The following is a 10,000-nucleotide window of genomic DNA, read 5'->3' as shown; positions in this document are numbered from 1 at the left end:
CATCACCCCTCCCTACAGTAACACTCGACTGCATCCCCCCTCCCTACAGTAACACTCGACTGCTTCACCCCTCCCTACAGTAACACTCGACTGCAGCACCCCTCCCCACGGTAACACTCGACTGCATCCCCCCTCCCTACAGTAACACTCGACTGCTTCACCCCTCCCTACAGTAACACTCGACTGCATCACCCCTCCCCACGGTAACACTCGACTGCATCCCCCCTCCCTACAGTAACACTCGACTGCTTCACCCCTCCCTACAGTAACACTCGCCTGCTTCACCCCTCCCCACGGTAACACTCGACTGCATCCCCCCTCCCCACGGTAACACTCGACTGCATCCCCCCTCCCTACAGTAACACTCGACTGCTTCACCCCTCCCTACAGTAACACTCGACTGCTTCACCCCTCCCCACGGTAACACTCGACTGCATCCCCCCTCCCCACGGTAACACTCGACTGCATCCCCCCTCCCTACAGTAACACTCGACTGCTTCACCCCTCCCTACAGTAACACTCGACTGCATCCCCCCTCCCTACAGTAACACTCGACTGCATCACCCCTCCCCACAGTAACACTCGACTGCATCACCCCTCCCCATGGTAACACTCTCTATGACTGCATCACCCCTCCCTACAGTAACACTCGACTGCATCACCCCTCCTCACAGTAACACTCGACTGCATCACCCCTCCCCACAGTAACACTCGACTGCATCACCCCTCCCCACAGTAACACTCGACTGCATCACCCCTCCCCACGGTAACACTCGACTGCATCACCCCTCCCCACAGTAACACTCGACTGCATCACCCCTCCCTACAATAACACTCGACTGCATCACCCCTCCTCACAGTAACACTCGACTGCATCACCCCTCCCCACGGTAACACTCGACTGCATCACCCCTCCCCACAGTAACACTCGACTGCATCACCCCTCCCTACAATAACACTCGACTGCATCACCCCTCCCCACGGTAACACTCGACTGCATCACCCCTCCCTACAATAACACTCGACTGCATCACCCCTCCCCACGGTAACACTCGACTGCATCACCCCTCCCTACGGTAACACTCGGCTGCATCACCCCTCCCCACAGTAACACTCTCTATGACTGCATCACCCCTCCCCACAGTAACACTCGACTGCATCACCCCTCCCCACGGTAATACTCTCCAACTCTCCCCTGTTTGCATTTCACACCGTGACAATGTGTTAATGAGAGAAAAGCAGCTTTCAGAAACATGCTGAGGCCGCTAAGATTTATTTTTCCACAACTTTCTCCGCACGACGGGACCGTGTGAATCGGGTTCTAATCCTGCGGTGGCATTTCCTCAACGGGAGGGAGACTCGGTGGCCTTTACAGCAACACTGAGGCCCTGACATACTAGCTGCACCCTAGGGTGCCTCCCAAATGTGAAGGGTTGAGGAGGGAGGGGTGGGAGAGAGCAAAAGGAGAATTAGCAGCATCACAGAAATACACACAGGCATCGTCGTCCGTATGGCCGCAGCAAAGCCAAACCTACATTCATGACTTCATCCGTCCATGGATCAGCCTCTGGGTTGGTGCATTGAAAATCAACATGGTCTGACAAAATGTATTTGTTTGTTTGCTGTTTTTATCTTTGCAGATGAATGAGCATAAAAAAACCCTGGAGGCCTGTTTAAGTATGCGCTTTGAGTCCCTCTGGAGGGGACTGCATCATTAAACAGTTCTTGAGAGAAAAGAAAAGCACACAAGGCAAAAAAGAAAAGAAAAATAAAATTGTATTTTTCACTCCCACACAGAACTGAACAGGAAGCTGTTCAGTACATCGAGTGCCACTGCCATGTCAGTCATGCTAGAAGCACTTACACCACCTCACCTACTGAGGGTTGTTGGTGCGACACGCTGCACAGGAAGCAGAGAGGAAATGGTGTTAGCGACCGCCGCGGCACAAAGGCTGCCTCTGCGTGACCGTGCTGACAAAAACGGGGGTCTTTTCAGGCGCTGTTGGCGTCGGGCCAAACCCCAATAGCAGGGGTGTCGGGGACACCGCAAACGAGAACGGTCCTCATTTCAAAGCTGTCGTTTTGTCATTGCACTCACGTCAACAGGAGGATTCATTGAGCAACAACACAGACCTGGACCACAAACGCGTCATTCCAAAGACTCGTTCGTCTGTAAACAATTCTTGAAGAGTAGGTTTTATCACAATCTTATTTTTCTGGTTTCATTCAGTAACCAAATGGCAACATGGAGTTTAAAGTCGAGCTGAACCCAAAAATGTTTTTAATTTTAGTTCAAATACCTGGGTATTCAGTGCACCTATTTGATAATGTATGCAACAACAACAAAAATCACAAAAATCAAATTGCATTAATTTTTCCACACTTTTTCACATCAAAAGTTCATTTTTCAGACAGTAATCTACAGTTTGCTGACGTCACATTGCACTATCAAATTTCTACCCCATTTCAACCAATCATATCATGGCAGCTGTCAATCAATCTTCATTTCAGGAGAATTTTCTCCTCCAAATGAAGGAGAAAATGGTGCCTAGTGTCTGTAACCTGGCAGAATTTCTAGGTCATAAACTAACTAATAACATGGCCAATTGTATGTAACATACAAAATAAAGCAAACGGCAATGTCTAAGAATGCAAAGACATGTAACTGGCTCGTTAAACTTGCATTCCAGGATAACGTTAACGTAAGGGGTCTGCCCTCGGAGATTCCAGGCGGGGCAGGCAGCACTCATGCATCGGATTGGTCGCTCCGCTCCACACAGAAGCAGCTGGCTGCCTGGTACTCTGCGGATCCCACTCGCGTAGCACCACAACACGCTGAATCCCACTCGATTTGGGGGAGGAACACGCCAGGATTGGCCAATGCCAAATCCAGTCCCCAGAATTGTCAAATCAAATCATCGACACGCTATTATGGCCCGCCTCTCAACCCTGTCATCTCAGATCTCAATATTTGTTTTCAAACTCCGAAATGTCTCTGACCCTCGCGCTACTTGCGTTGGGTTCATTTCGTCTTTAAACTGTGTAATTGTGCAGCTAGTAAAAACAGTGAGAGAATTGTTGACTTACTGTAGCCCATGCCCTGAACAAAGTACTTAAATGCTTCAGCAAGTTTGCCAGGCTGTGGGCAGATCAAACACAAGTTATGATTGAGAATATAATACAGAAGAGAAAAGAGCTGCTTGACATTGATACTGCCCCCACTACATCCAAAACCCACCTGCACAACCTGGGGCAAACCTCCACAATCAGCCATCTGACAAGAGACAGAGAAACATGTATGAGTCTCTTTGCTAAAGTGTATAATAAAGGTATATAAAAGGCACAGGCCAAGATATAGATGACACAGCTTCACCTTTAGCAGTGTGGTCTTGATTGGATTTAACCTGGAATTACACTCCACCTGAAACATTAAAGAGACAGCTACAGTAGATTCAAGATTCAAGATTCAAGATTTTTATTGTCACTCCGTAGTACAAGTATCACGTGTGAAATTCTTGTGCTGTGAACTCCGTTTACAACATAGTACAAATGTAACAGGGCATATGAGTGCAAAAACAACAAGAGACACGACAAGCAATAAGGCAGTAGAGTGATAAGACAAGTCAGAGACAGTGGCATATTCACTGCACATAGGTGCACATGTCATGTGCATACTTTGGACGTACTTAAACATTTTAAATTCGACGTATTTGACGTACAGGTGCAAATAGCATATACCTAATTAAACATACAATTAAACATTAGACATACTGTACGTAATGGTAGCATCTACAGTGCGGTACAGTGCAGCTACTACACTATTTGTGTATGTTAAGGAGTCTCGTGAGCTACAGCATCCATGTGAGAAACGATAGCATTACTAACACTAAAATAAGTGATAATGGCTATCAGATGCTTCGCTAAACCTCTTGAAGTTGCTGAGAGGATGGCATGCAACTCACCACAGCCTCCACAGCGGGTGATGTGTCTCCAACCACCAGCAGCGCAGGGCACCTGGACAGGAAGAGACGCAGTCCAAACATTGATTGTGGAGCAACAACACATATCCAAATATGGCTGTTTTACATGTCGGTCTAATAGCAAAACCTACGTTAGTGTGTTGACCGTGTCCTCGTTAAGCCCTACGATTGGCCTCTCAATCTCCAGGTCCCGACGGCTGGTGAGGGGGAAACAAATTCCACGTCGTTAGCTTAGCTGGAACACACTGAGGATACTTTGTAAGGTGATCTGTCTGTGCTTGGCTGCAAACAACTTGGCTGAAATCCTGATTTACTACATACAGTATATACACCTCACCAAGAGATGATGATATGTCCTTGTCTCATTAGAAATGAGTGGGCACACATACAACAAACAGACCTAGATGTAACGTATAACTTTGCAGTGCAACATACTATTGATAGGAGCCACAGAAGAGGGCCAGGTTGTCCTGGTTGATGTCTTGGGCAATGTGGAGGCGGTAGGTCTGGATCAGCTCCTGGTTCTCCGTCAGCTCATCCTGGTAAGCAGAACAGAACAGATCCAATCAGAAGAGAGGAATTATTTATTGTGACTGTCCCCGCAAGGCAACTTGCTTTACAGCTAATAGCAGTTAAAAAAGGGTCCAAAGATCACACACGTAGAATAATTTGTATGTATGTGAATTCACTGCATATTTAACGCCTATTTAAGTGGGACTGTAAATTCATATTTTATGCCTACTGAACACTCATCCACTCGTGTATATATTGTATATATTGGACTGCACTTGCAATGTTGTGATTGCCTTTTTGTTGGTTTTCCTATTTCTTTATCTCTGAATATTGACATGACCGCTACGCTGCATAATGACACTAAGACAAATTAAATTCAATGGCAATAAGAGTGATTCTGATTTTGATTGTGATACACATGAATCGTCTGTATGTCGGCTGTATTGGACGTATAGACGGTTTTAACTTGACAACAAAAACATTCTAAATTGAACCCCTGCTCACTTCCTGTTGCAGTGTTTGCTATGGATATAAAAGAAAAAAAAACATTCAAGTGCAGGACTGACCATTCCGTGAAAACCGTCTATACAGCTGAGCAGCAAAAACAAAAGTAACGATGTCGAGTGAATATTTCTGCAGTTTGCCGAATGCTGAGAAAAAGGAAGTGCTGTGGGGTTGCGCTCTGGTGAAAACCGTCTATAGGCAGCTGGTTGAATCTGACTGACAGTGCTGCAGCTAAGCCCACACACACTGCTATTTACCTAATTCTACATTCAAGTCACAATCTACAAGTCACATGTATGGAAATACAGGTGGCCTTTTTTATGTGAGAGACAAGGTGAAGCTATCCAGAGAAATCAGGATGGCACTCCAGGTTCAGTTAACTTACTGTTTCACAATGGCTATTAAAAAAAGGTAAATAAAACACCTAACAAAAAGCATAGGGTACTGCAGGAGAAACTCACGGTGCTGAAGTGGTGCGCCATGATGATGTCCACCAGGTTACTGGTCCAGCCAGACAGCTGCACACAAGAACAAAAGACAATATTTGTACTCGCTTAGGTAAAGATGAATTAGGAGGATGGCCGACTACAGGTGTGCATTCATCACAAATTAATGAACGTCCACAAACTAAGACGCTGCAAAATTGTTCAAGTAATATTAGTATTAGAGTAATAGCTCTATGCTGCACAGTGTGTAGAGTGTGTACTTTCTAGGGTTATGGCACATAATACAGTGATACTGACCTTGGAGGCTGCCCAGTCAATCCAGCCCTCAGCACATGGGTCTACATCGATCAGAACCAGGCCCTCCACCAGGGTGGGGTTGTTCAGCTGGGAAGGGAAGGAAGCATGTCAGTCTCAATGACAAGGGGCTTAAAAGGACCCTTCACTGAAAAACAATGCTGATTTATTTTGCTCTCACACATACCTGAAAACTGTCATTTATTTTGCAGACATCCATTTAGTTTTACAGTTATTGAGAGTTGATTTGGGGGGGGGGGGGCATTTTTGCCTTTATTGGATAGGACAGTGGAGAGAGGTGGGGAGAGAGAGAGGGGATGACATGTGGCAAAGGACCACGGGTCAGATTCGAACCCGTGTCGGCCACGCGAAGGACTAAGCCTTAGTGGTTAGGGTAGTGAATCTTCACTGGCCTCACGATTCAATTCGATTACGATTCAGAGGGCTACGATTCGATTCGATAACGATTATCGATGCATCTCGATGCATCTTAAATCGATGCATCACTTTTTTCCGCAATACATGATTTATTTTTTCTCACTTTCTTTTTGCTCACTGTGTGACTACTTTCAAAATAAAAGTGCATTCGGAATTGCATTGTAATTTGTATTATGATCCATAATTAAAATAAACAACTGCATGCACTTCCATTCTATTTTATTTGATTATTAAAAAAATAAAATAATAATAATAATAATAATAATAATAATAATAATAATAATAATCGATTTTTGATATTTGGGAATCGATGCAGAATCGTGCACGTCCGCATCGCGATGCATCTTATAATGGATTATTTTTGACACCCCTATTAGTGGTACATGCTCTACCAGGTGAGCCACCGGGACGCCCCATTGAGAGTTGATTTGAGTTAAGTTGATGCCATTGATGTCATCAGAAGACCTGTAATGAATACAACCCAATGATTATTCAGTGCCTTCCGATGACATCACTGGCATCAACTTAACTCAAATCAACTCTCAATAACTGTAAAACTAAACGGATGTCTGCAAAACTGTTTACAGTTTTCGGATATGTGTGAGGTAATTTGCAAAATAAATCTGCATTGTTTTACCATGAATTGTCCCTTTAACAAACTTTAAGATGAAAACTCTCCAGCAAATAAGGCCTTTGATTCGTTTATATTCTGATGATTGGTAGTCATATAGTATTTAGTGAGGTATGGTGCATGTTTACAATTTTGAGATGATATTGAAAGCTAGTTTGTTCTCTTGACTAAACATACAAAATACAAAGTGTGCATAAGTTGCGAACTAAATAAATAGCCGACATGCAAAACTGAATCTTCACAATGCAAAGTTGTCTCTCTGTGTCTCTCTCCTGTGTATTTCCCTTAAATCAAGATCAACACATGAAGATGGGGTGTGGTGCTAAATTTGCCCGAAGACAGAAAGAGGATGTCTGGGGAAATGTACGATCCATCTCTGCCACCGGCGCGGGATACTGCAGATGCTGCTTTCAATGAGATGCAAATGCGATGCAGCAGCAGCTGCTATCAATCTATCGAGTGTAAACACATTTGGTTCCGATCCAGTTGAAAGTGATTGCATGCATTTCAGAATCCATTTTTCCTCATTAATTTGGAACGAGAGCGGCAGACCCTCCAAGGAGCAAGCGACACTGGGATTCCTAATAACCTCTTTTCAATCATGAATCTTTCAGCAACTCCCTCTCAGTCCTTTCTGTCTCTGCTCGCTCTTTCTGCTCTATTGTACAGAGATTCTGCTTATTTTAGCTCCAGCGCATTGAGTGCAGAAACGAGGAAAGCAACAGACGAGAGAATCACCAAGGTGATCGGTCGTCTGGGGAACAGTCGCAGAGCGATCCTATGCCCTTTGATGGGCTTGATGGGAGGCATTAATGTTCAGTCTAACAAGCTGTCTGGCCTGGAGAAACCTTCATTACCTCAGGCTAGACAGAGGCAGAGAACATGGAGAAACCTTCATTACCTCAGGCTAGACAGAGGCAGAGAACAAAAGAATGGAGAGCAGTGGAGACTATATAGCCTAGGTAAACCCAGCCACCACGTGACCTGCTCTCTCAGTTCCCAGTCACTATCACTATCACATAGTGACTGAGAACAGGTCTGAGAGCAGGTCACGTGGGGGATGGGTTTACCCAGGCTAGAGACTATAGGCCCTATGGTGTCTGTGATCCGGAAAACACAGGCAGAATCGTGAAATTTGGTAATATACAAATTGAATCAACTGTAAAACGTGGAATATTGAAGAATATCGCCCTGGTAACTTTATTTCTCAAAAGCGACAACTCTGGCAACTTTTTCTGCCCGTGGGAAGCAATGTTCTTGTGTTGAATCCCAAAGCGTTTGGCAATAAATTGGTATGGCTGATGCCGGTTTTCTCTCTCTTCTTCCTCATTACAAATTTCTTATGATCTCATTTCTTATTATCTTATTAAATTGTTGACGTTTTATTCATTCGCATTACACGTCACACTCTTTCTGGTAAGAAAATGATCGTAAAATGTAAAACAGAATTCAGAAAAATCAAAACAGAATTTTTGGGCCCCGGGAGAGGTGGCGAGTGGGTGGACGCTCCGGTCCTATAACGCAGACTCACCGCAAAGCGGGAGAGGATGTAGGCTCCCGCGCCCACGCCGATGCCGATCACGCTGTTGACCCTGCGGGGGGGAAACCAGCAGCGGTTACCATGGGATCGCAGACGACGACTCGCCAAATGCTTATGCACATTAGCATTGATTTAGCTATCAACAGGAGGAGGGCGCCACTCACTTGAGCTGAGTCATCACAGAGGGAAGCATCTCCGCCAACTCGTCGATGGTCGGGTACTGGTAGCTGGAGACGAGACGAAGACACATTTGAGCTCTGCGCTCTACTGGAGCAAATCCATTTGAATTAAATGAGAGAGAGATTTTCCAACAAATTCTAAATATCAAAATCACTTCCAAGGATGATTGACAGGCTGGGTAATGGCTGAGCTGCCATTAGCAAATTAACTAACACTACTTCACTTTGCTCGTTATAGTTGAATGCACTGATTGTCACACCCACATTAGCGTACATTAGCGTTAGCATACAAATGTGCCCACAAATAAAAAAGCATTCCCAATATCGACCCACCCGCTGGGGAAGGGAGGGGCACCCTCCTGCTGGCCGGGCGCATCCACGTGGACCACGGCAAAGTGCTGCGTGATCTCCTGCATGTCCTCATAGTTGAACAGGGTGTTGAAGCACGACTTGTCTGGAACGGCACAAAGACAGGACAGTTACAGGACACAGTTACAGGGCTGCAGATCAGTACACGACACAGGATCGCAGTGACAATATGAACTTTGTTTAGGAGCAGAGTGCCACTGTGTTTGAGCTTAGCTGCAGGCAGTTCAGATGGCGTATTGACGAGTCTATTTGGAGCAAAACTCACGGTTGAGGCCGATATCGTGATAGGTGAGGATGACGGGTCTGTTGCCCTTGGGAACGCCCCTCATGGTCACGTGGAGAACGCCGTGGGGAGTCTCAATGTCATGCTCCTGCAGCCAATCACAGAGAAGAGCACACGGGTCAGGTGTAGAAATAAGCTTGGAACACTCCTTTGTACCTAAATTGCTAAGTAAACCACCCACCCAGTAAGTAAGTAGCCTAACTGAAACAAATGTTGCTATATAAAAAAACAAAAGGTGAGACAGGGTTGAGACTTAAACACAGACCAGACTATTTAATTGCGCGTGCACGGCACACACGCACTCACACACACACAGGAGTGACAAAAACTACAAATCCGATGACTAACAGAGAGCATGTGCGGTTTATTTCTAGGTTTCACGATGCAGTGCATGCATCCTCTGCCTCCACCATAGAGCCCCAGTGCCCTTGGACAAACAAAGCACTGAATAGGCTGTCTGGGAAACGGAGTCTTTTCTGAAACACACAGTATGACCGCAAAAAGCCCTGAGTCACTGCCTCTCCTCAATGTCTGTGCAGGAGGGACCCATTCAAATTGAACGGGCTGAAACCACAAGCTTCCCTCTGTCTGTCCAGCACATTTTCTGAATCGCTCTATCAGGCACAAGGAAGCCCCGGATTAGGAGAACCCCACAGTGCATCTGCAAAGACATTACATAAAATGACTGAAAGATGTTTATCAACGCGATTCAGCTTGAATGACTGCATGACCATCTATGTAGGGCCATATGATTTTTTCCCTCCCCGCCCCCACAAATTCTGTTTTTTTTCAATTTAAATTTTGGGGTTAGGATTTTTTATTT

The 10,000-nt window shown here is 45.4% G+C and overlaps 1 protein-coding gene across 1 annotated transcript in view; it reads right to left on the bottom strand.

Moving 5' to 3' along the window:
- Positions 1–10,000, bottom strand: part of ndrg3a (ndrg family member 3a) — a 59,170-nt gene that overhangs the window by 2,972 nt on the left and 46,198 nt on the right. Inside the window, exons 4-15 of the mRNA XM_083660884.1 lie at positions 9,160–9,265; positions 8,859–8,979; positions 8,511–8,573; positions 8,338–8,398; positions 5,741–5,827; positions 5,459–5,515; positions 4,416–4,519; positions 4,112–4,177; positions 3,963–4,014; positions 3,374–3,421; positions 3,239–3,274; positions 3,088–3,139 (exon numbers count right to left, since the gene is read on the bottom strand). Of these exons, the coding sequence (XP_083517010.1) occupies positions 3,088–3,139; positions 3,239–3,274; positions 3,374–3,421; positions 3,963–4,014; positions 4,112–4,177; positions 4,416–4,519; positions 5,459–5,515; positions 5,741–5,827; positions 8,338–8,398; positions 8,511–8,573; positions 8,859–8,979; positions 9,160–9,265 (853 nt within the window). The remainder of the gene's footprint in view (positions 1–3,087; positions 3,140–3,238; positions 3,275–3,373; positions 3,422–3,962; positions 4,015–4,111; positions 4,178–4,415; positions 4,520–5,458; positions 5,516–5,740; positions 5,828–8,337; positions 8,399–8,510; positions 8,574–8,858; positions 8,980–9,159; positions 9,266–10,000) is intronic.

The sequence above is a fragment of the Poromitra crassiceps genome (assembly GCF_964638095.1).
Source record: "Poromitra crassiceps genome assembly, chromosome: 25".
In the NCBI taxonomy this organism is placed as follows: Eukaryota; Metazoa; Chordata; class Actinopteri; order Beryciformes; family Melamphaidae; genus Poromitra; species Poromitra crassiceps.
This window is presented reverse-complemented; position numbering and strand designations above follow the sequence as displayed.